Here is a 27,669-nt window from a genome sequence, read left to right on the forward strand (position 1 = left end):
TGTCACTGCAGATGTTTGAGTATCTTATCTATCCCATTGGATTGAAAATTCCTTAACAGAAAGAATGTGTCTTGTTCATATTTTAAATTTCACAAATATTGTGTTGCTTCAAACTCCAACTAAGAAAATATCACCCATTGAAGTTACAGCTAAAAATCAATGTAAAATCATTCACATATAAATGCAATATGTCAGATGCAATGGTCCTATGAGGTCATTTGTAAATGTGCTGTCATGAGGCTAAAGCATCTTCCAAGTCTCCATTAAATAGTGACACATTCTGAGATGTCCTCAATTAAATTACAGCAGGCCAGGGAGTGAGAGAATGAGACAAGAATAATTAACCAGTTAGTAGCTGTGGCCCAACTAATAAAAGACTGCTCACATTCCTGAATGTATGTTGGAGATTTGCATAAACTTCCACACGGCTATTTAAAAAACAGTAGCTGACCATCAGATACCTCATTCTGCTTATGCAATGAACTTTCAGGATTCTTACATACAACCAATCAAAAGTAGTAACTATTTCTTCCTCGTGGACTGTGCACCTATCCTAGAATGGCCCCCACTTCACCTTTTCCCACCCCCTCCCTTATTTGTAGCCAATGTAATTTCTTTCAAAACCACTTACACCTTTCTTCCTGAAAACATAACGTATAAAAGAGCCCATCAACTTCAGGATGGTAGACATGTCTTCTCCATCTGGCCCCACTGCTGATGGTTTAGACTTCATATCCCAGGACCTGGTCATTTTCTGGCTAGCTTTGGTTCAATAAACCCTTTATTTTAGAAACTCTTTTGGCTGTGAAAGTTTTTGTTTGTTTAACAATAGAAACAAAGATATCTCTGAAATATTATGAGAGAGATGTCACATGAACTGCAATGATTGTAACAGGTCCAAGATAATAGAAGAGCATAGACAAAAGGAAATGAGGAAGTCTTGACCTGGCAACAAGAAACCTCTCAGGGACTTGTAGAGAGGTTTGGGGCCCTCATGCATGCTATCACCTTTGCTAGGATTATCATTCTAAATGTGATCTTAATCTGAATTCCCAAATACATTTTCTTATTGTGAAAGAATGACCTGATATTCCAACATGTATCCCTAGTAGTATCTTTTTCTTCCTTTTTTCTTTTTGCACTTTACATAAGTAAACTGACATCCCGGTGTTTTAGTAAGCTTCATTAACAAAAGTCAGTCTTTCACAGGGCAATAACACGTGAGTAAATGGAGAGTCAAGTGGGGTCAAGATGGTGGAGTAGTTGAACTCTGAACTCACTTCCTCCCATGAAGACATTAAAATCACAACTAAATTATAGAACAACCATTACTAAGAACCACCTGAAGACAAGCTGAATAGAATTCCTATAACTAAGAATAGATTTTTAAAGAAGCCACACTGATATGAGTAGGAGGGGCGGAGACATGGCCTGGACAGACCGTTATACCCATGGTATGATGACTGATAAATGAGAGAGATAGCTTGGCTGTGGAGGGCCCCCTGAGGAGTGAGGGGTCCAAGCCCCAGACCATGCTCTCTTGCCTGGGGCATACATGGCAGGAAGAGGAGTTCCTATGACAGCTGGCTTTGCAAAACAGCCAGGATTATATCCTAGGGAGACAGAAGACTGGGGGAGATTGAGACATTGCTAGTAAAAGGTTCATGCACTTAATCACTCCAAGTTCCAGCACGGGGGCAACATCTCAAGAAGTGCCTGGTTCATACAGGGAGAAATTAAATTGATTAACTTTAAGGTGAGGGCTGGAGGGGCAGAATGGGGAGAAGTCTCTCAAGAGACAAGTGCTGACAGGCACCACTGTTCTTTTGTTGAGCTCTCGTCCCACCCAACTGGATCTGAGAAAGCAGGCACAAAAATCTGTCAGTATCCATTAACCTGGATAACACCATTTGCTGAGACTTGGATTCTCCCTGAGATTTTGTCCTACTCAACAGCCACAGCCTCTTCCAGACCCTCTTTCATTGGCTCCAGACCCTACACAAAAGCCTCAGCTCTTGCAGCCCAAAGGTTTGCAAACCTTACATGAGTGGCAGCCAGTCTCAATACTGCAGACTCCCCCAAAGGCCTACAAACCTCACCCAAATGGTTGCTGATCTCAGGTTGCACTGCAGCTTCCAACAAGTGGCCTCAAGCCCAGCACAAGTGGCAGCTGTCCTTGGATCACATCGTAGTTCCCACTGAATGGTCCTAAACATGGCACAAGTATGGACTAACTGCTGATCACCCAAACTCATCAAAAGTGGTGGCTGACCTTGGGCCCACACTCAAGCCCCTTCCAAGAGACTACAGACATGACACACCCAGCAGCCGGCTTCAGACCACAACAGAGCCCCACCCAAGGAACTGCACATATGACACACCAGAACAGAGTCCTTGACTGGCAACAGGGCCCTGCTAAAGTGACTCCAAATCTCTGGAGTCAGCCCCCATACAACAGCTTATCCACTGTAGTTGCAGCTGGCTGTCACAGACATCCTGAGGGTCAACCCCACCCTCCCACATGCCAGTAGCAGTCCAGTCCAATTATAACAGGAGGGTACATGCAACCCACACGGAAAACACATCTTGAGCGCCTGGCTCAGGTGACCAGGGGTTACTGCACTACTGGGCCCCACAGGATACCTTTTATATATGGCCATTCTTTCAAGCCCAGCAGATGTAGTAGATCTACCTAATACATAGACACAAACACACAGAGCTAGCCAAAATGAGGAAACACACATCTCAAATAAAAGAACAGGACAAAACTGCACATGGAAAAAAACTAAACAAAATAGAGACCAGCAAACTACCAGGTAAAGAGTTCAAAACATTGGTAATAAAGATGCTCAATGAACTCGAGAGAATAGATGAACTCAGTGAGAACTGCAACAAGAGATAGAGAATATAAAAAAGAACCAATCAGAAATGAAGAATACAATAACTGAAAAGTACAGTAGAGGGAACCAACAGCAGATTAGATGAAGCAAAAAAATCTAATCAGTCAGAGATTGAGAAAACAAGGTAGTAGTACACACCCACCCAATCAAACCAGCAAAAAGAAAAAATGAGGCTAGCATAAAGGATCTCTGGGAAAACACCACTGGTATTAACATACACACCATCGGATTCCAGAAGAACAGAAGGTACCAAAAACCTACTTGAAAAAGCAATGATTGAAAACTACCCTAGCCTGACAAGCGAAAGAGACATATAATTCCAGGAAGTGCAGACAGTCCCAAAGATGAACACAAAGAGGTCCACACCAAGACACATCATAATTAAAATGCCAAGTGTTAAAGACAAAGAGAGAATGTTAAAAGTAGGAAGAAACAAGCAGCTAGTTACATATAAGGGAGCTCCCATAAGACTGTCAGCTGATTTGTCAACAGACACTTTGCAGGCCAGGGAGGATCCATATCATATGTTCAAAATCATGAAAGAAAAAAAAAAAACCTATGACCACAAATATTCTACCCAGCAAGGTTTTTATTTAGAACTTAAGGAGAGATAGATTCCAAGACATGCAAAAGCTAAAGGAGTACATCACCAATAAACCAAAATTATAAAAAATGTTAAAGGGACTTCCTTGTAGAAAATAATTGACTAAAACCAAAAATAAAATTTAAAAAAAGCATAGGAAAGGGAAAATCTCATGACAAATGCAAACTCTTGGTGAGAGTAGTGAATCAACCTATTATAAAGCTAGCACGAAGGTTAAAAGATAAAAGCAGTAAGATCATGTATGAATACAATAATAAATTAAGGGATACACACATATACAAAAGAGATAAAAGAAGATGACAAAACCAAATGTGGGGGTTAGTAAAAAATGTAGTGATTTTATAATGCTTTTGAACTTAATTGACCATCTATGTAAACTGTTATAAATATAAGTTGGTATATTAGAAGCACAAACCAAAAATCTATAATAGGTATACAGAAAAAATAAATAAAGAAAAAGGAATCCAAGCATAAATTACAGAAAGTCATCAACATACAAGAAAGCAAAGAGAAGGAATAAAGAAGAATCACAAAGAAAACCAGAAAACATGAAATAGCAATAACTATATACCTGTCTCATTATTAACTAATAATTACTGTAAATTTAAATGGATTAAAAACTTCAATCAAGAGACATAGAGTGGCTTACTGGATAAAAAAACACAACACCAGTACATATGCTGCCTACAAGAGACTCACTCTAGATCAAAAGACACACACAAATCAAAAGTGAAAGGATGGAAAAAGATATTTCATCCAAATAGAAATCAAAATCTGGAGTAGCAATACTTATATAAGACAAAACAGACTTTAAAACAAATGCTGTAACAAGAGACAAAGGACATTACATAATGATAAAGGAATCAATACAACAAAGGATATATATAACTCTGGTAAATATCTATGCACCCAACATAGGAGCACCTAAATACAAAAAGCAAATATTAACAGACATAAAGAGATTGACAGTTATACAATAATATGGGACTTTAACACCTCTCTTACATCAATGGATAGAACACTCAGACAAATATCAACAAAGAAACTGTATCCTTAAAAGACACATTATATCAGATGAGCTTAACAGATACCCACAGAGCAGAACATTTGACCCAAAAACAGCAAGTTTATATTCCTTTTAAGTGTACATAGAACATTTTACAGGATAGACCACATTAGGCCACAAAAGAAGTCTCAATAAATTCAAGAAGATTGAAATCATATCAAGCAACTTCTCTGATAACAATAGCATGAAACTAAAAATCAATTACAAGAAGAAAACAAACAAACAAAACCTCACAAACACATGGAGGCTAAACAATACGCTATTAAACAATGAATGAGTTAATGAAGAGATAAATGAAGAAATAAAAAATATCTTAAGAGAAATGAAAATAGAAACACAAGGACCCCAAAATCTATTGGACACAGCAAAAGCAGTGGCAGAGGAAAATTCATAGCAATACAGGCCTATCTCAAGAAACAAGAAAAATATCAAAAAAAAAAAAAGAAAAGAAAAAAAGAAATTTAATCTTATACCTAAATGAACTAGAAGAACAAACAAAGCCCAAAGTAAGTATAAGAAGTAAATAATAAAAATCAGAGAGAAACAAATGAAATGAGACAAAAAATCCCCAAAAAACCAAAAACACAATAGAAAAGACCAGTTCAACTAAGAGTTGTTTTTTTGATGAGATAAACAGAACTGATAAACCTTTAGCCAGACTCGTCAATAAAAAAGAGCTCAGTATATAAAAAATCAGATGAAAGAGAAGTGACAACCAATACCACAGAAATACAATGGATAAGAAAATACTACAAAAATTTTATGCTACAAATTGGACACTTGGAAGAAATGGATAAATTCCTAGAAAGATAAAATAGTTCAGACTGAATCAAGAAGAAAAAGAAAATCTGAACAGACCGATTGCTAGTAACGAAACAGAATCAGTAATCAACAAACTCCCAACAAAAAATTGAAAAAAAGAGGTCTCTCAAACTCATTCTGCAAGCCCACTGATTTTTTAAAAAGAAACAGATAAAGACACTACAAAAAAATTACAGATTAATATCCCTGATAAACATAGATACAAATTCCTCAATAAATTATTAGCAAACCAAATTCAGCAATATATTAAAAAGATCATACACCACAATCAAGTGGGATTTATTCTAGTATGGAAAGTTGGTTCAATATAAACAAGTCAATTAACATGATATAACACATAAACAAAATAAAGGATAAAAATCATATTAATAGATGCAGAAAAAAACATTTGACAAAATCCAACTCTGTTTATGATAAAAAAAAAACAATCAGCAAAGTGGGGATAGAAGAAATATAACTCAACATAATGAAGTCCATATGTGACAAACCCACAGCTAACATCATATTCAATGGTGAAAACTGAAAGCTTTTTCTTCAAGATTAGGAACTAGACAAGTATGCACACTATCATCACTTTTAATCAATATAGTATTGGTGTCCTAGGCACAGTATCAGACAACAAAAAGAAATAAAAGGCATTCAGATTGGAAAGGAACAATTAAAACTGTCACTATTTTCAGGGGTCATGGTACTATACAAAGAAAACCCTAAAGAATCCACATACATGTACACAAAAACTATTATTACTAATAAATGAATTCAGTTAAGTTGAAAAACACAAAATTAATTTTAAGAAATAGGTTGCATTTTTATACAACAATAATAAACTATCAGAAAGAGAAATTAAGAAAATAATTCCACTTACAATTGCATCAAAAAGAACACCTAGAAATAAATTTAACCAAAAAGTTAAATGATGTACTTGGAAAACTGTAAGACAATGAAGAAAGAAATGGAAGAAGATAAAAATAAATGGAAGTATATACTAGGCTTATAGATCGGGAGAATTAACATCATTAAAATGTCCATACTACCCAAAGCAATCTACAGATTCAATACAATCCCTATGAAAATGCCAATGGGGCTTTCACAGAACTAGAACAAACAATTCTAAAATTTATATGTAACCACAAAAGACCCTGAATAGCCAAGGCAGTATTGAAAAAAAAAAAAGAACAAAGTAGGAGGTATAGTGTTACCTGATATCAGAATATATTACAAACTACAGTAATTAAAATAGCATGGTTCAGGGGCAAAAACAGATACATAGATAAATGGAACAGAATAGAGAGCCCAGAAATAAAACCACTCTTATATGGTCAATTAATCTACAACAAAGGAAGTAATAATATACAATGGGGTAAAGACAGTCTCTTTAATAAATGGTGTTGTTAAAACTGGATAGACACATGCAAAAAAAAGAAAGAAAAGAAAAAAGCTAGATCACTTTCTTACACCATATACAAAAAATAAACTCAGATTAAAGACTTAAATGTAAGACATAAAACCATAAAACTTCTAGAAGAAAATATAGGCAACAAACTCTTTGACATTGGTCTTAGCCAATCTTTTTGGATATGTATCCTAGAGCAAAAACAACAAGAGTGAAAATAAACAAATGGGACTACATCAAACTCTAAAGCTTCTGCACAGCAAAAGAAACCATCAACAAAACAAAAAGGCAACCTAGTGACTGGGAAAATATATTTGCAAATGATATATCCAATAAGGGGTTAACATCCAAAAACTATGAGGAACTCATACAGCTCAACGTGAAAAAACAAATCCAATTAAAAAATGGGCAGAGGACCAAAATAGACATTTCTCTAAGGAGAATATACAGATGGGACACATGAAAAGAGGTTCAACATCACTAATGATCAGGGAAATGCAAATCAAAACCATTGTGATATATTACCTCACACCTATCAGAAATGTGATTATTAAAAACTCAACAAGTAGTAGCAAGGATATGGAGAAAAGGGAACCCTCGTGCACTGTTGGTGGGACTGTAAACTGGTGCAGCCACTATGGAAAACATTATAGGGGTTACTCAAAAAATTAAAAATAGAATTGCCATGTGACCCAGCATTTCTACTTCTGGGTATTTATCTGGAGAAATACAATACACTAATATGAAAAGATAATGCACCCCGATGTTCACTGCAGCAGTATTTACAATAGCCAAGATGTGGAATCAGATTAGGTGTCCATCAATAGATGAATGGATAAAGAAGATGTAGTACATATATACAGTGGAATATTACTCAGCCATCAAAAAGAATGAAATCTTGCCATTTGCAGCAACGTGGATAGATAGATCCAGGGGGTATTATGCTAAGTGAAATAAATCAGACGGAAAAAGACAAATACCATCTGATTTCACTTATATGTGGAATCTAAAAATATAAATGAACACAAGAAAACAGAAATGAATTCAGTGACACAAAGAACAAACTGATGGTTGCCAGATGGGAGGGGGGAGTGGAGGAATGGCTGAAAAATTTGAGATTAAGACGTACAAACTACCTGTTGTCATGGGATGATAATACTGAAACAACATTATGCCTGGTGCCAGACGGGGACTTGACTTAGCTTGGTGATCAGTTCATAAGGTATATAAATGTCTAATTACTATGTTGTACCCCTGAAGTCATATAACACTGCATGTCAACTTTCATTAAAAAATAAAAGAAATAAACACATGTGAGTGAATGGATAAAATAAGCTTCTCCTCTGTGCAAAACTGATGACCAGATGCTAGGATGTGCTACGTCAATATGAATTCACGCCGTAGCACAGCCTTCTGGCTTCTCTTTCTACCACCACTGTTTTATCTGTTAGGTCTTGCACACAGTAGGTATACAATAGACATTTGTTGAGTGAATCAAGTGAATGAAACCTGTACTCTGCTTTAAAGTCAACTGAAAGGTTTTGAGCAGCTAATGATACCATGTTATTTTATATACATGTGTTTCTCCAAGTCCTTTCACTCTGGTTCATAAACTGCTTTCACCATTCATTCCAGTTACTCCAGAATGCAGGCTGTTCGAATATGGTTTAAAAGATCATGTGACAAACAATCCTTTATAATAATGATTCCTTTACCGTACAGTTAATGGAACCAGTACATGTAATATTGGTGATGCCATCATTCCTATTTACTTACCCATGAATTACATTTTGCAACATTAAAAATGTTGCCACCAAATTCAGTGTAAAAATTTCCTCTCACTCTTTTTAAGGGTGTGTGGAGGTAAAAACTCTTGATAGATAACAGTTTCAACTTAAAAAGCTCACTTAGTTTATTTACTTAGTTTTTATCCTATCTTTTAAATTCTAGCTGGTTATTTTCTAACTTTGCCAACTGGTACCAGTATCTTTTTAAACAGTAAAGAACCTCCAAAATAGCAACAAAAGAAATGTGAACTATATCAACAAAAAAATAAGAAATCCCCTTTTCTAAATAATAGAAAAACCGAGAAAAGATAAGCATACATTTAAATCCTCATTTTTAAACAGGAAAAGTTAATTAATGCTACTGTAATATTTTTATTTAATAAAGGTATCAAATTTGATAACAACTTTACTGTAAGATTTAAACATTCAGAACTTTTCTAATAAAAAAATTATTACCTCTCCAAGGCCTTTCAGCAAGAGTGAAGCTAATAAGAATCCAGGCATTTTGATTGTTCTATGTAATTACTTTATCTCCATTAAAAGAGTGAATTTTATTAACTTTTCTCAACATGTATTTCTAAAAAAATATTCAACAACCAGGAATTTATTTTTCTTGCTGTTTCATGTAAACTTTAATTTTCAGTAACAATTTATCTATTGTATTTCAACCTTTTCAGGTAGGATAATAACTGAAAAATACATTAAGGCAAATTGGGAAGGAATTATGTTTTTAAAAGGCTATTGAATTTACTTGGAGACTAAAATGACATTATATGTTTAATTCTTGATCAGATGTTGGAAAAATAAATTAGTCTAAAGGAGTATAAGGATTATTATCGGTGTAAAGAGAAGTAATTTTTAAAAAGTTCTATTTCTAATTATAGGATTAACACCTCCACAAGCAATTGCTACCCATATGGTCTTCTGGGTCTGCAGTCTAAGATTTGGCCAAGTGAAAACTGCATCCTTGTAATTCTTTCAACCTCCTGGCTCCTGTAAAGTGGTGCTGAGAGAGTAAAAACAGCTTGACACCCTTTTGTGATGGTATGATTTAAATTCTTATTGTTACCCCCTTTGTCTGGATATAAATTAGGGAAAATAATGACTGGAGGTTCATTTCTGTCAAAATTATTTAGTTTTTTATATTCAGGAATTTGTTTCTTAATTAACTCTAGATACCCTACTGTACCATGAATACTATTTTGATTTGTTATATAAATAGATCAATTGAGTTTTAATTATTTTCAACCAATTGAGCTTGGGCACATTGGGGTTTAGAATGCACTAGACCTTTTTGAGAAGATTGTGGGTATTAGCATAATACCTTCTGGGTCTATCTATCCACAAACTCATGCTGTTCTTTAACTGTTTCAGGTATGCAATTCTTGGTTCATCAATAAGACTCAGAGTGTTATCTACATCTTTTGTATCTCTATAGCACATAGTAGGGTGCTAGACAAATAGGCAATCTAGGATCCTACATAAATATTTTGAACTGATGAAACACGTACTCTCACCGGCTGTTTACATTAATTACTGCACAGACTGTTTTATTTTATGTAGTTATCTACTAGTACAATAGACAGTAACCTTTTTTATTACACGCTACTACTTACAAATGATTCTCACCTGGCAGTGATTTAGACCACTTGACGACTGAGAGAAGCTGTCTCTCGCCTAATTGGTTGAGACTTGTCAGCAAGGAACTGGAGGTATCAGGTTTGGAGTTGTCATGTCCTGCATAGATCACGTCAGGTTCAATGCTCATCAGCAGGTTGATCAGCGGGGGGATCAACTGTATGTCTTGAGCTGGTGAAAAACTGATTCTCTGGCTTAGGGCTTGACTTTCATTTGGAATGCCCATGGACTGTGGGAGAGCAACAGCATCTAGTGCTCGCATAACTCTGACTTTATTGAATTTTTTAAATTTTCGACCTAAAGAGAAGCAAAGAAAAAGTGAATGTAAACACATATCAACTAATCTTCCAGCAGAGTGTTATTTCTCTTAAATCTTAGAATCATAACATTATAGGTTTTTAGCTCAAAAAAGGAAACTGAGTATGTTAGGTCTCAGACTGAGATTAAAGAATTAATTACACCAGCATTAATTGGGTTAGTGGGGTGTAGGTAATTACACCAATATCCTCCGTGTGTGTGTGTGTGTGTGTGTGTGAAAGAGAGAGAGAGAGAGAGAAGAGAGAGAGAGAGAGAGAGAGAGAGAGAGAGAGAGAGAGAGAGAGAGAGAGAGATTATTGAGCTTTGCAGCAACATGTATGAAAAGACAAATGGCTTTTAGTACAGACTAAGCTCAGTATTGGTCAATATTCTGACAGGACTGCCTCCCCGAAGCTAATCCTACAAACTACACTAATTGGAACAGTCTTTAGTAGATGTTGAATCTTCTTTTGGGTTCTTTTAAAAGTCTGTTAAAATGTAGGCATATACATGTACAAACTCCACGAAATCTTGCACACATTTTTCAAGAGGGTTCATAAATCCCTTGAAATTCCTTGAAATCAATATATGGACTACTACGAGATCTAAGTACCCCAAATTAAGAACTCATTTCTAAGTAAGGGAAGAGAGTCTACACCCTGTACTGGTCAGGCCACCTATGTATTTCTACACGATTTCTAGAATTTCCACTTTGATTAATTATGATGTGCTAGAAAAAAAAGTCAGCTGACGAGATGAGTAGAAAATCTGCATCATGAAGAATGGTTGAAGGAAACCAGGATGTTCAGCTGGGCTGATGTTAGCTCACAGGTGCCTTGGAGTGAATTAGAGAAGGTCCTGGCGATCAAAGGACAGGCTGGATTTCAGCCCCAACCTGCTCTATCCAGGCATAGGCTACTTAACAGTATGAAGTGGCTGTGCTGGTTAGCCAGGACAAAAGGTTAAGGGAAGCCTGATAACTATTTGTAATTATCTAAGCAGAGGTTGCAGCCTGATAGACATAATGCCTGATATGCCCTATGGACATATTTTGTTTGGCTAATACAGTACTTTCTAGTGTTATGAAAACATCCCTGAATTAGTTGGATGGCAGAAATCTTTTAGAACTGAATTGCAGCTGCTGCTTTTGAATGGCGCCTGGGCACTCCTATGTGCTCCAGTTCCCACCACAAACTGGTAGAAGGCCACTGGTCAGTTTTCTTAAGTCTTATCACTCTATCCAGTTGAGTTATCTGCCTGGTCTCTAAATATTTGCCTTTGTGATTTCTGAGTTCAGGTACTGCCATAAAGGAAATGATTACATGTTCTATAAAGTCCCCAAGGAGTTGAGCTAGAACCTGTGGGTGATGAGGAAACAAGTGCCAGGGTTAATGTAAAAAAAGGATTCAGGACTATTTACAGAGATCAGTTGGGCTCCCTGGGGAAGGGATGAATCACTAGAGGGAAGACAAGTAACGGGAATTTTAAGAGAAATGAAAGTGGATAGATCAGAGCAAATAAAAAAATTAAATAATTTTACTCTGTCCAGATTATCTACTGTAATAGATTAATTATAGCTAATAAATTTCTAGACAAAATTGAAAAAAAGAACAACTGAGTAACATTTATGGAGTACCTACTATATGCCAGGGATTTTATGTGTATCATTTAGCCTCACAATCTTGAAAGATAAGTATTATTAACTCGTAGATTGAGAAAGTGAAGAGTAGAGAAGGTGGCATGCCCAGCATTAGAATGATACAGCTCACCGTTTCAGAAAAGAATTGCATGTTCATTTGGTGAGATTCTGGTAAACAGGTTTAGGCAAGAGATCATGGGAAAGAGGACAAAGGTTGAACGAAATGTTTTTTTAAGAATCCTTCCAATCTTAAAATACTATGGTTAACTGAAAATACGATATATACCTACCCTCCTCTTTTCCCCAACAATAACTTAAAATTGTTTTCCTTCGAATTTACTTTAACCTCCTCTTTCTTTTTCATGCCCTTTCGGTTCTGGTTTTATCAAGATTTGATTACACAATGAAATTCTGGAATCTCTGAAAACCAAAGCAAATGTTTTACACTTTGATCAAACTTTAGAGTCTTACACCCAAAATAAATTCCAAGAAAATTTCCTGATGTGCTGATTACATAAAGTGGAGTCTGAATTAATATACCAATTATTTGTATTTCTGCTCGTAATCCAGTCTTTCATGAGTTCCAGTGAAAAAAAGGAGGACACATGATAAAAGCAAAGTTGAAAGGTGAATTAATATTGAACTAGGCCATTTATATATCTAATCTAATTTAACTTACAGCTTATCCATTTGAAATAAATACTACCATTTCCATCTTGAAGATGAGGAATAGGTTTATAGAGGCTAAGTAATTGGCCAAGTTCATAAAGCTAATAAATGCCAGAACAGAGATATTAATCAAGGATTATCTTCCTTTATTCTTTCTTTCATTCACTCATAAAACATTTATTGAGTGGTTTTATGTATCAGGCACAGTTTAAAGTTCTGAAACTACAGCAGTGAAGAAGGTATCTACTTTCACGGAGCTTATATTCTGGGAGGAAGATGGAGAAGGCCCATATACAAAGAGTAAAATAATACCAAATAGTGTTATGTACTATGAGCAAAATCTGTGATTTGAGGGAATGGGGAAAGATTAAATAATATGGTGAGGAAAAGACTATGGTCTTTCCAGTAGACCACACTGCTGCCCCTTCAAATAGCCTTTATTTCTCTAAATCTGCAGGCTAATGATTTGGAGCTAATCAAGCAATGTGAATCAAAGGAGAACTTTGCACAACAGAATTATATTAAACAACTGAAAAATTGTATTGAGAGATGTTTTCCTAAAGTGCTAAAATAGGTACAATCTTGCCACTTCTACACTACATTCCCCCTATAATGAATATCAGTTTGGTCTTCCAAAAATGTATCTTAAGAGACATAATGACTCTTTGGGTTGGCCATATCTGGGTATGAATGCTGTCATTTAAAAGCTTTATGCCTGGGATGGATAAATTTACTTGTCCAGGTATCAGTTTACTCATCTTTTAAATAGGACATATACCTCTCAATACCACAATTAGACTAGGTAAGAAAATGTGCAAAGGATGTGATAGAGTGTTTGTCCTATTTTCGGGATAACACGGTAGCAGACACTCACTAATGTTGGCTGTAATTTTGGAACTCGATTGGAAAGAAGTGAGAGAGGAAGGGAAACTATAAGTATTTAGTATGTATTTATAACTATTTAGTATGTATACTATTTAGTGGTATTCGCAAGTGTTCCTAATCACCTATTCTCCCCTCCCTCCAAAACCCTCCAAACAAATCACAAAGGCTTCTATGGTTGTATATGTTTAAACAATGCTGGATTAGAAAAGTTAAAGCAGTATCCTTACCCAACTTAGTATATCTCAGAACCTTCAATACATTGTACGGCTTCTGACTCTCTAAGGGAATAATATTAGTATGCAGTGTTTCCCAAATATGTCTGGCCTTTTTACTTGATGAAAAAAATTATTAATCTCTCACAGAACTAACAGTTTGGAAAGCACTACTTTAGAATATTTTTCTCTATAAGGTTTGCTTTTGAGATCAAGCCTATGATTTGAACCTCATTAGTTCCACTGTCTAACACCCAGTCACTAATTTTTCTTAGCTAGTTGAATAAAAACAAGTAGCTGTTATAAAAAATACAGTTAACCTTAACTCCTGATATTATATAAAATATGAAGGGTAAAGATACATGGACATCTTTATTAATTTTACTTTTTAAAAAAAATCTTACTTTTAATTGCTTTCGTTAAATCATATATTAGAATAAAACACATACAGGATTGTTTTTCTTTTCAAGTTAAGGTCCAGAACCCAAAAGTGGTTGCAATTTAAATATATAAATTCTGTAACCACATACACAGTTGTAAATACAAATCAGATAATGTTAAGAGAAGAAAAATGTTAAAGACAAAATTGCCTTGTCCTTAACTGATCTTCAATAAAGTTACCACCTTTTTGTCAGCTTTGTGTATCCTCTTCAGTTTCTTGTAGTACCTTAATAAATGTCTGCTGAATGAGTGAAAGAATACATTATTATTTCTTCCTGACCACCCTTCTGAGAAGCTTCCCTGTTGTTATTCTCTGTTGCTGCATTTGTTTCCTTCAGAGCCCACAGCCTCCTCTACTAGGCTAATTGTCCCATGAGGATGGGGCAGGTCTGTTTTATTTACCAATGTAGATCTGAAGCTTTACAAACTGTCTACCACACAGTGGACTCCCAACAAATATTTGCTGAGTTATTGAAGTTGCTGTTTTGACTAACATAGAGCGTGAAATAAGAATATCACAGCAAGAATCCTAAAGTGAATGTGACCAGCAATGTGGGTTTTTAAATTGCTCTACTAGATTTTATATAAGGTATTTTTTTCAAAGAATTGATAACAACAACTATTATATAACAAACAAATCAATCTAGAAAACTTTATGTAAATGTACTTTTAGCATTTTTTGAATGAGAAAGTAGATAATGGCAACAAGTACTCAGAATTCAGTAACAATTTAGGTGACTTTTTATTAATCACAATATTATTTATGTACTTCTGAAAAATGATAGCATCTGCTGTTTTGGGTAACCAAAGTAGAGACTAGGTGTGTGGGCCCAGTAACCATCTCCACCCTATTATTCTATTCTCTCTCTCCCTCATCTATGTTCAGGAGAGAATATGAATTATTTTCATATCGCTTTCATTGTTTTGCTAGAAGGGGGGTAGACTTTAGCTGAGATACTATAGGGTGGATATGGGTGTATAAGAAAGCAGATGGAAAGAATGATTTAATAGTTGTCTTTCTTTAAACTTGATAGATGTCATTTTGAGAGATGTAAGCAGAATAAATTGATTTTGTTTTGAGGCTTAGGTAAATAGAAGATCCATGGGAAAACATTCTTTTTTTTTTCCCTTTTTTTGTAGTTGATTTACACAATGGGTACCTCTCTACTGTGTCTTTCCTCTTATGCATATTCCACCCTGTGGAGATACATAATTCTCTTCTCCATTTCCTCTCCTCCCATTCTCCCTTGAACCTACCCCAATCAGGTTTTTCTTCTCTCTACTCCAACAAAATTGTTCTTAGTAAGGTCACCGATGATTTCTACCACTCAAAAAATAATGGTCTATTCTCAGCTCTCATCTTAATCAAGCCATCAGTGGTACTTGACACAGTTGATCATTTTCTTCTTGTAACACTCTGTTCACTAGGTTCTCATTCTTGTGACTATGCCTTTAGTCTCTCTGGCTAGCGCTTTTTCATCTTCTTGATTTCTAAATCTTAGAGGTCCCAAAGCTCAGTTCTCAGACTTCTCTTAGATATCTATACTCTCTTTCTACGTGTTTGCATAAAATCACATATCTTTAATATATCTAGATATGGATAATTAACAAATTTATAACTCCTGCCTCAACTTTTTCTGGGAACTCTAGACTCAGCTAACCAACAGTCTACTGAGTTTCTCCACTTGTATGTCTAATAAACACCTCAAACATAATATGTTTAGAGCAGAACTTTAATGCAATGGCCCCAAAATGCAGATTCCAGTTTTATGACTCCATTTACACCACTGCTCTGGACAAAAACTCTTGAGTTATCCTTGACCCCTCATTTATTCTCTCACCTCATATCCAGTTCATCAGCAAATTTTGGTGGATTACCACAAACATATAACCAAAATCCAATCCCTTTCCCCATCGCCAGTGCTTCCACCATAATTTCAGCCACCATAAGCACAGTTGGACTATTGCAATATGTACTATTTGGTTTCCCAGCTTTGATCTTTGCAACTCTGTAGTCTATTCTCTATCCACATGAGTGAGCCTTTAAAAACTTAAATCAGATTATGTCTCTTCTTGTTTAGTACTGTCAATGACTTCTCATTCTACTTAAAGTGAAATGCAAATTCTTTATCAAGCTCTACAAGACTCAACAGAATCTTGCATAGATAGAGACTACATAAAATATAGTCTCTCTTACATTCTCCCCTTTGTTCCATCTATATGGGGGCCTATGTTGTTTTTGGAACTTGTTGAATGTGTTCTTGCCTCAGGGCCTTTACATTGTTTCCCCTGCTTAAAATAAGCTTTCCCTTGATAAATAAATTGTACCCTCATTTGATTTATATTTATGCCCAAACATCACTTTATGAGATTTGGGTTTTTTTTTTGCCCATTCTATAATTAGATATCTGCAACATATATATCCACAATATACAAAGTAGTCTTACAAATCAGAAAGAAAAGGCATGAATAGACATTTCACAGAGCAAGAAAACTATAAATAGTCAACAAAAATATGATCTTATTGGTAACCAGAGATGAAAATTAAGACCCTAATGAAATACTGCCTACCCAGAACTGCAAGGACACTTAATATAGCAACTGTCATACAGAGCTGCTGTGGAGGGTAAACTGGTACAACTACTTTGAAAATGATTTGGCATTATCCAGTAAAGAACAGATAAACATGTTACACTCAGCAATTCTACATCCAGGTGTATATAATACCTGTAGAAATTCTTGCACACGAGTACCAGGAGACATGTGCAAGAATATTCACAGCTGCAGTATACATGTGATATCACTCAAAATGGAAACACATGTCTATCAATGTAAGAATGGATAAATGATAGTCATAGGGTAGAATAATATAGTACAGTAAAAATGAATAAATAAGAATAATATGCATTATGAAAAAACTTAAATATAATGTTTGGCAAATAAGATCAAATTAAAGAAATATATATATATATATATATACCATATTTACTCCTATAAAGTGAAAAGAAACAAACAAACTAACTAACTAACAAAACAAATGCTGCAAACCTAAAGAATAAGACTGAATCAGGAAGAAACAAAATCTGAAGAATCCAGTAACTATGAACAAAATCAAATCAGTAAGCAAAGAAACTTCCAACAAACAGAAGTCCTGAAGCAGATGGCTTCATACGTGATTTTTAGCAAACATTCAAAAAAGAATTAATACCTATCCTTCTCAAACTATTCCAAAAAACTGAAAAGGAAGGAAGGCTCCCAAACTCATTTTACAAGGCCACCATTATACTGATACCAAACCAGAGAAAGATACTACAAAAAAAAAAAGAAAAACACAACTCTAAGGCAATATCCCCAATTAACATAGATGCAAAAATCCTCAACAAAATATTAGCAAAGCAAATTCAGTAATACATTAAAAAGATCATACGCCATGATCAAGTGGGATTTATTCCTGGTATGCTTGTTTGGTTCAATATCCATCCCACTCACATTTGGGTTGCATCGTTGGAGACACAGTCAATACCAGGTCAACAATTTCCAGCCTGTGCACCTAAGGAGGCTCTTTCAGTGGCTGAGCCTTATGGGCAGCAGGCAGGTGGCAATAGGCCTATGGGGTCTCTGTGTCTTTTGCTAAGTTTCCCCTGGCCTGACTGTGGTGGTAGCTGGCCTCAGTTCACAGCAATACCACCCCCACACACTGCTAGGTCCAGCACAGGCACCAACTAATATAGCTTTGTAGCTCCTACCAAGTAACCCCAGGCTAGTCACAGGCAAGGCTGAAATTGGCCTGCATGGGAATACCTCTCAAGAGGCACCAGAAAACACACACCCAGAGGCCTGCCACAGACCACACCAGAGCACTACCAGATTAACCCCACAAGTGGCACACCCAAAGCATGGTCTCAACAGGCACAAGAACCTGCTGAGGCAAATCCCCTATGGTGGTCAGCCTCACACAGCAGCTCATGTGCTGTGGGCGTAGGCAGTCCTCATAGCCAGCCTGAGATTCGGTCTCACCCACTGACATGCCAAAAGCAATCAAGGCCAACGACAAAGGAGAATACACACAACACACAACATTCTTGGAACACATGCATAGGCGATTAGGGAGATTGTGCTAGTGGACCACATAAGATGCCTACTACATAAGGCCACCCAACAAAGACCAGGAGACATCGGAGATCTACCTAAGACATAGAAGCAAACACAGAAGAAGCCAGAATAAGGAAACAAAGAAACATGTTCCAAATAAAAGAACAGGAGAAACCTCCAGAAAGAGAACAAAATAAAATGGAAGCAACCAACCTACCAGAGTTAAAACACTGGTTATAAGGATGCATAAGGAACTGAGTAAGAACTTCAACAAAGAGATAGTAATCATAAAGAAGGACAAAGAAACCAAAAAAAAGAAACAGTCAGAAATAAAGATTACAATAACTGAAATGAAGCATACACAAGAAGGAATCAACAGATTAGGTGAAGCAGAGGACTGAATCAGTGATTTAGAAGACAAGGTAGCAGAAAACACCCAATCAAAAAATAAAAATGGAAACATAAATATAAAAGAAGATAGTTTAAGGGACCTTTGGGACAACACCAAGTGTAACAACATTCATATCTTTGTACCAGAAGGAGAAGAAAGAGAGTGAAAAATTAAAAACCTATTTGAAGAAATAATGACTGAAAACTTCCCTAACCTGGGGAAGGAAATACACATACAAGCCCAAGAAGTGCAGAGTCCCAGACAAGATGAACCCAAACAGGCCCAGACCGATACACATTATAATTAAAATGGCAAGGGTTAAAGACAAAAGAAAGAATCCTAAAAGTGGCAAGAGAAAGACAACTAGTTACTTACAATGGAGCTCCAATAAAACTGTCAGCTGATTTCTCAATAGAAACTTTGCAGGTCAAAAGGAAGTGGCAGGAAATATTCAAATTGATGAAAAGCAAGGGTCTAAAACCAAGACTACTTTACCCAGCAAGGCTATCATTTAAAATGGAAGGAAAGATAAAGGGCTTCCTGGACAAGAAAAAGCTAAAGGAATTTATTACCACCAAGGCAGTATTACAAGAAATGTTAAAAGGAGTTCTTTAAGAAAGAGGAAAATGAAAAACCAAAAACATGAGTAACAAAGTGGCAATAACTATGTACTTATCAATAATCACTTTAAATGTAATGAATTAAATGTTTCAATGTAAAGACATAGGGTAGTTGAATGGGTAAGAAAAGAAGACCCACATATACGTTGTCTATAAGAGACCTACCTCAGATTTAAAGACCCACATAAACTGAAAGTAAAGGGATGGAAAAAGATTTCATACAAATGGAAACAAACAAACAAAAAAGCTGAGGTAGCAATACTTGTATCAGACAAAATAGACTTTAAAACAAAGACTATAATAAGAGACAAAGAAGGACATAGTAATGATAAAGGGATCAACCCAACAAAAGGACATAACACTAGTAAACATCTGTGCACCCAACATAGGATCACCTAAATATATAAAACAAATTTTGACCAACATGAAGAGAGATATCAACAGTAGCACAATCATAGTAAGGGACTTTAACAATCCACTAACACCAATGGACAGATCTTCCAGACAGAAAACAAGGAAATAGCAGCCTTACATGACATACTAAACTGGATGGATTTAATTGATATTTTTAGAGCAGTTCACGCCAAAGCAGCAGAATATACATTCTTTGCAAGTGCACATAGAACATTTTCCAAGATAGACCATGTATTAGGCCACAAAACACGTCTCAATAAATTTAAGATGATTGAAATCACATCAAGTGTCTTTTCTGACCAAAATGATGTGAAACTAGAAATCAATTATAAAGAAAAACCTGAAAAACACAAAAACACATGAAGGCTAAATAACATGCTACTAAACAATGAATGGGTTAACAATGAGACCAAGGAAGAAACCAAAAGTTACCTAGAGAAAAAAGGAAATGAAAACACAATGACCCAAAATCTATGGAACCAGTAAAATCAGTCCTAAGAGGGAAATTCACAGCAATTCAGACCTACCTCAAGACACAAGAAATAATCTAACTTTACTCCTAGGAAACTGGAAGAACAGCAAACAAAGCCCAAAGAGTAGAAGAAAGGAAATAATAAATAGCAGAGCAGAAATAAATGAAATAAAGGCTAAAAAATACAAAAGATCAATGAATCAAGAGACGGTTCTTTGAAAAGATAAACAAAATTGATAAACTTTAATAAGACTCATCAAGAAAAAAGGAGAGAGGACCCCAAAAATAAAATCAGAAATGATAGAGAAGTAACAATGGAATAAAATCAGAAATGATAGCGAAGTAACAATGGACACCACAGAAATACAAAAAGTTTTAAAAAATACAACAAGCAATTATAGGCCAAAAAATTTAACAATCTGGAAGAAATGGATAAATTCCTAGAAGCATACAATCTCCCAAGGCTGAATCAAGAAGAAACAGAAAGTCTGAACTCACCAATTAATACTAATGAAATTGAATCAGTAATCAACAAGCTCCCAAAAAACTAACGTCCTGGACCACATGGCTTCAAAGATGAATTATACCAAACATTCAAAAAAGAATTAACACCTGTCCTCAAACTATGCCAAAAATTTTAAGAGGAGGGACAACTCCCAAGCTTATTCCACAAGGTCACCATTACCCTGATTCCAAAACCAAGGACATGACAAAAACAAACAAACAAACAAAAAACTATAGACTGATATCCCCAATAAAATAGATGCAAAAATCCTCAACCAAATATTAACAAACTGAAGTCAGTAATACATTAAAAAGATCATACACAACGATCAAGTGGGATTCATTCCTGGTATGCAAGGTTGAGAAAGAAAACAGTTCCATTTATATTTGCATCAAAAATAATAAAATATCTAGTAATAAATTTAACCAAAAAGGTAAAAGGCTTGTACTTGAAAACTGTAAGACACGGAAAAGAAATTGAAAAAGATAAAAATAAATGGAAATAGATACCATGCTCATGGATAGGAAAAATTAACATTAAAATGTCCATACCACCCAAAGCAATCAACAGATTTAATACAATCCATATAAAAAAAACCAATGGCATTTTTCACAGAATCAGAACAAATAATCCTAAAATTTATATAGAACCATAACAAACATTGAATAGCCAAAGCATTATTGAGAAAGAACAACAAAGCTAGAAGTATCATGCTACTTGATATCAAACTATACTACAAGGCCATAGTAATCAAAGCAGCATGGTATTGGCATAAAAACAGACACATAGATCAATGGAACAGAATAGAGAGCCCAGAAGTAAATCCATGCCTATATGGTCACTGAATCTATGACAAAGGAAGCAAGAATATATATTGGGATAAAGAGGGTCTATTCAATAAATAGTCCTGGGTAAACTGAACAGATACATGCAAAAAAAGGAAAAAAGAAAAAAGAAAAGAAAATGGACTACCTTCTTACTCCATATACAAGAATAAACTCAAATGGATTAAAGACTTAAATATAAGACCAGAAACCATAACTCTCCCAGAAATTATAGGCAAACTCTGAGTACACTCTCAGACATTACTCTTAGTAATATTTTTACTGATGTATCTCCTTGTTCAAGGGAAACGAAAGAAAAAATAAACAAATGAAACTAAATCAAACTAAAAAGTTTTTTTTTTTTTTCCTGCACATCAAAGGAAACCATGACCAAAACAAAAAGACAGCCTACTGAATGGGAGACGATATTCGCCAATAATACATTTGATAAGGGGTTAATATCCAAAATTTATTTAAAAAATAAACTCATACAAATCAACACCAAAAAAACCCAAACAACCCAGTTAACAAATGGGCAGAGGACTCCCTAGTGCACTGTTGGTGGGATTGTAAATTGATACGGCAGCTATGGAAAACAGTATGGCAATTTCTCAAAAAATTAAAATAGAACTATATTATGACCCAGCAATTCCACTCCCAGGTATTTATCCAAAGAAATCCAAAACACTAATTCAAAAATTTATATTTGTCCCTATTTTCACTGCAGCACTATTTACAATAGCCACGATACAGAAACAAGCTAAATGCCTATTAATCAACGATTGGATAAAGAAGTGGTGGTACTTATATACAACGGAGTATTACTCTACCATAAAAAGAATGAAATCTTACCACTTGTAATAACATGGATGGACCTAGGGGGTATTATGCTAAGTGAAATAAGTTAGACTGAGAAAGACAAATACCATTTGATCTTACTTATATGTGGAATCCATAGAGGAAATTAAACAAATATAAACAAACAGACTCATAGATACAGAGAACAAACTGATGATTACTATATGGGGGAATTGTGTGAGAAAGGTGAAGGGATTAAGAAGTACAAATTGGGGGGGGAGGGGGGTTCACAGTGTGAGGGATATAAATGATGAACGTCTAAGTAGTACCTTGTCTTGTACACCTGAAACTAATAAATAAATTAAAAAAAAAAAGAAAATGAAGGGAATTTATCTTGCGCTTTTCTAAGAGTTTTTATGTATATTAACTCATAAACTTTCTCTTTTAATTTCCTAAAACTTTGCCAAATGCCTAAAATTCACTTTGGGAAATAAAGCACTACTGATTCTGCAAAAAAAAAAAAAAAAAAAAAAAAAGAAGTACAAATTGTTATTTACAAAATAGTCATTGGGATTTATAGTACAAGTATAAGGAATATAGTCAATATTGTAAAAACTGTGTATAGTGTCAGGTGGGTACTAGATTTATGAGATTGATCATAAATTATGTACATGTATAACCACTACACTGTACACGTACAACTAATATAATATTGAATGTCAACTATAATTTAAAAAATAGTCATGGTGCCAGATGAGTACTGGACTTATCAGGAGGATCACTTCATAGACTGTGTAGGAGCATGACCAATATTCTGTACACCTGAAGCTGAAGTAGAATAATATTGTATGTCAAATATATACATACATAACGTATATATACACAAATATATATATTTTCAACAACAAATATATACATATAGCAACGGGAGGTGGAGTATAGCATAAGAAAGATAGTCAATGGTATTGTAACAGCTATATAAGATATCGTAGGGGTAGTAGCTTGGGGGTGGGGAGTTATCACTTTGTGAGGGGTGTAAATGTCTAACTATTACATTGCTTAGTACACCTGAAACTAATAAAAAAAAAGTCATGGGGATGTCAAGTACAGCAAAGGGAATATAGTCAATAATACTGTAATAACTATGTATAGTGTCAGATGGGTAACAGACTTATTGGGGTTATCACTTTGTGAGGTATACAAATGTCTAATCACTATGTTGTATTGTACACCTGAAACTAATTTAAAAAATCATTGCAACATAAATTTAAAATTTTTAAAAATTTAGAATACCAAACAAACCCGTGAGTTAATGAAGACATGTTTCTGAACTGGAAACCGTAATGTGTCACTCCACCCAAAAGTAACACATAAATTTTATCTGTTTCAATCAGAATCCAATATGTTTTAGAACTGGAAATGCTGCCTTTATTGTTCATTGAGGAGGTGTATGAGAATAGCCAAGATAATTTTGTTAAAAGAGCAACTATCATTTTAACATATGGCATGCTATATTTTAAAATTGATTTGTAATAATACTACCATATCCAAACATGATGGTATTGTATTAATGTTAGTGTGGAATGGACATATAGATCAACAGACTAGAATACAGAACCCAGAAACATATACAAAATCCATATAGTGTCTTAATGTATGTTAAAAGTGGTGGGTAAGAGACCTTTCACTTCGGGCATATGAAGGACGCAGGGAAAACAGAGAATGTAAGTCCTTAGGCCCACTCTCATAATAGAATGGCAAAAGACAGCTAAATGAGCACCATATAGTCACATAATTATTTTTGCCCCATGACCTGATTTTCTACACTTGAGGGGCAACCCAGACAAGATGTAGAGTATAGAGAAGCAATGGGAAATCAGAAATTACTTCTAGAGTTACTGATTATATTTGACTGAGCAGAGATAAATGTATACTAATCCCTAACACCTTTTATACTGCTCTGTTTTCATTATTTAGCATTTATCATGTTCAATCAGGCGACAGTATTTTATGTTATGTATTATTTCTGCAAGTTCCTTCATGAGAGCACAGCATCTTGTATATAGTAATAATATTCAAGTTTTAATAAAGTCAAAATTGCTTAGTAACAAAACCCTGTTTACCACTAGGGCTCCAATAATAATCTGGTCTCCTGTCATATAACTTCTATTCCCTGAAAACTGGGAGGAAATATAAGGGAAGTTTTCCTTTAGAAAAATACACCATCTAGGTCAGAGGTTGTAGCATTTTTCGTTGTAGAATGTTTGGGGTTCACATATGCCTAAAAACTTCAGCTGCTGAAAGCTTTCAACCAAAGCTACATTAATGTCCCCAACCATTGTTTCCTTCTCTTTCATACCAAATGATATAGCTGAGATTTCAAGTCTTTTAGCTCAAATGATAAGGGAATAATCAAACCAGGAAGGAAGGCAAGCGGGACCCAGCTAACAATTACTAGGTCAAATAGTAGGCCAAGGTAGAATTATACATACTTGAATGTGTAATAAGTAACAGGCATATTGTATGGAATTTAAGCGGAAGATTTTAGAAATGATAAAAAAGGGAATGTAAAATACAAGCTGGAGGAAGAATGTTTGTAGGAAATGGACTTAAGCAATCCTTTCATTGTTTTTCAAAAATAATGTGGCATCTAAGTTTCAAGAAAGCAAAGAAGAAAAACACAACATCAAATAAAGCTAAAATAAATTACAAAACATAAAAGGAGAGATGGCTGAGAAAAAATATTTTTTAAATGAAGAAAAAGAGCCATTACAGATTTGAAAACCTTATTAGAAGAATAAAAACAGAACTGCAAGTGTAAAAACTAAGCCAGTGACATGAAGTTCAGACTTGAAAATTTTGAGAAAAATCACCAATGGAAGTATAAAAGAACTCAAAGTGAGTACAGAAAAGAAGACAGGTGCAGAAGACAGATAATAGAGAGCTAACATACAGGTTATTATTGGGGACAATGAAAAAGGGAAAGAAAACATTAAATAGAAAAAAATTTTTGAAGGTAATATTAAGAGACTACTTTGCTAATTTATAAGGAGATTTACATTTTCAGATCAAACAGGACTTTTTCTGTTTCAAGAAAAATTAATAAGATAGAGCTAAATCTTGATGAGGTTACTGAAATTCAAGGATTAAGAAATGCATTCGAGCCAAAGAAGCAGGTCATCAACAAAGGAAAATACTAGAATCTCAGAGTTCTTCTTAGTTATATTATATGCCTAAAGACATTGGCATTGTATACAGATTTGTAGGGGAAGGGACCAATACCACACATTTTCCATGCTATAATAGAATTTTGGTGATGATTTGAGAGGCCAAGGGACATAGTACATAGAGTAAGTATCTCACTCTTACTTCACTTTTCACCTCACATCTCCTACTTTCCCCATTCCATCCTAAGGAACACAGAGCCTCCTTTTTGCTTTTGGTAGGTCAAATTAGTAAATATCTTTTGTATGCTCTTGGGGTAATAGGCTCTATCCCAAACAACTTATCAAAGCATTTATAAAAACATAAACAAGACATTCTTCTCTAGCAGGGAAAAAAGAAATCAAAAAATTTCAACTGAGAAATATTTTCTAACATTTAGAAAATTGTTCCGCTTTGTGAAAATATACACATTTTCTTTCAGATTATGTTCCCATGGTTTGAAAACATAAATATTTACAATAATAATATTCAATAATTATGTTAATTAAATACTTCTACTAGCTATAATTCTGTAAATTAATTTCAATTTTAAGATATCTGCATTTATTTTTCACTGATTCCTACAAATAATAAAAAATGGAAGATTCAAGAGTATGTTTTACATTAAAGTTAAACCTTTATTTGCCAATGATTCTGTTTGCATAAATGGCATCAAGATATAAAAGATACTTTAAGCCACCACTTACTAAACCTTTTTATATGCCAGGCACTGTACTATATGCTTTAGATGTTTCATCTCTTTTACCCTCATCATAACTTTCATAACATGACTTTAACAGAAAAACAAATAGAGACGTATAAAGGTTAAGATATATGCCTAAGGATCCACAACTATTAGTGGAGATGTTGAAATCAAACCCTACTTGTTCTGACTCTATACTCTTACTCTTTATTACAATGCTATACCATCTCCTATAGAGGTGTTTTGAAAACTTTTTCTAACTACTGACAACATTTAAGTTTTTAAGGTGGAGTTAATGTATTTGATTAAAATTGGCACAAAATTCTATATAATCTTTCCTTACTTGCAATGTGGATTAGGTAACTTATAAATCTCCTTCTCCAGAACACCTAAAAGTAATGAATAAAACATAACCAACACCTTCTTCAATGTATATCTAAGCTCCTCAAAAAGTCAGCAATTTTCAAGGAATCCAAAATGAAGAACATTTCTATCCACTGACAAAGGGACATTATAAGGAAGCATGCCTGTTTCATCCTTGGTTCGGTATCAGAAAATGTCTTCTATGATCATTCTTAATCTTAGGTCTCCATCACTCAGATTTACAGCTTGAAATTATTCTACCTGTAAAGTAGAAACCTAAAGGCAAGAAGTAAATATGAAAAGTGATTTTTTGCTGATGAAATCCCTAAATCCCTGGAGGAATAAAATGAAAATTCTCTCTGGAGTGAAACTCCCTCAATTAAAGCCACTCAAATTTAAAAAAAAAACAAAACAAAAAAAACAGTTAAACTCTGACAAACATGAGTTTATAATCCAAAATTACAAAGTACACAATGAGTGAGAAGTAGAAACGAGCAAAAATAATAAACAGTGTGCTGGACTTGGCTCATACTGACTTGTGAAAACTTATTAAACATTCAGAAATTTTGAAAGCCAGTTGTTAAACCATTGGTTCCTGAGATTTGCATAAGGGAATATTTTACATTATAATCATTATGAAGCTTTATAAACGAAGCTTATTTAAAAAAAAATTTTTACCACCACACTACAACGGCAAAACTAGATCCTCAGTTGTGTGGCTTTGGAATTATTGAATACAACATTTGCAATAGGCATGTTTAAAGTGTGTTTATAATTATTAAAGATATATGATAAATAATGAAAACAAAAGGAAGGAAAAGCTAGTAAAAGAAACAGACAAATTTATAGAAACACCAAGTAGAATGTCTTAAAAATATATATAACATCACCCAAAGGAAAAAATAGTGAACTGGAAAACAGAACTGACTA

The 27,669-nt window shown here is 34.7% G+C and overlaps 1 protein-coding gene across 2 annotated transcripts in view; it reads right to left on the reverse strand.

Annotated features, from left to right (window-relative positions):
• The window catches only part of PGR (progesterone receptor), a gene marked incomplete at its 5' end in the record, with an annotated part of 99,537 nt that overhangs the window by 28,374 nt on the left and 43,494 nt on the right, over positions 1–27,669 (reverse strand). Inside the window, one exon of one of the 2 annotated variants that reach the window (XM_081064038.1) lies at positions 10,202–10,507. The exons of the other annotated variant lie outside the window; for it this stretch is intronic. Within the exon in view, the coding sequence (XP_080920164.1) occupies positions 10,202–10,507 (306 nt within the window). The remainder of the gene's footprint in view (positions 1–10,201; positions 10,508–27,669) is intronic. 2 annotated transcript variants of the gene reach the window in all.

Source organism: Rhinolophus hipposideros (assembly GCF_964194185.1).
Source record: "Rhinolophus hipposideros genome assembly, chromosome: 10".
NCBI classification, from domain to species: Eukaryota; Metazoa; Chordata; class Mammalia; order Chiroptera; family Rhinolophidae; genus Rhinolophus; species Rhinolophus hipposideros.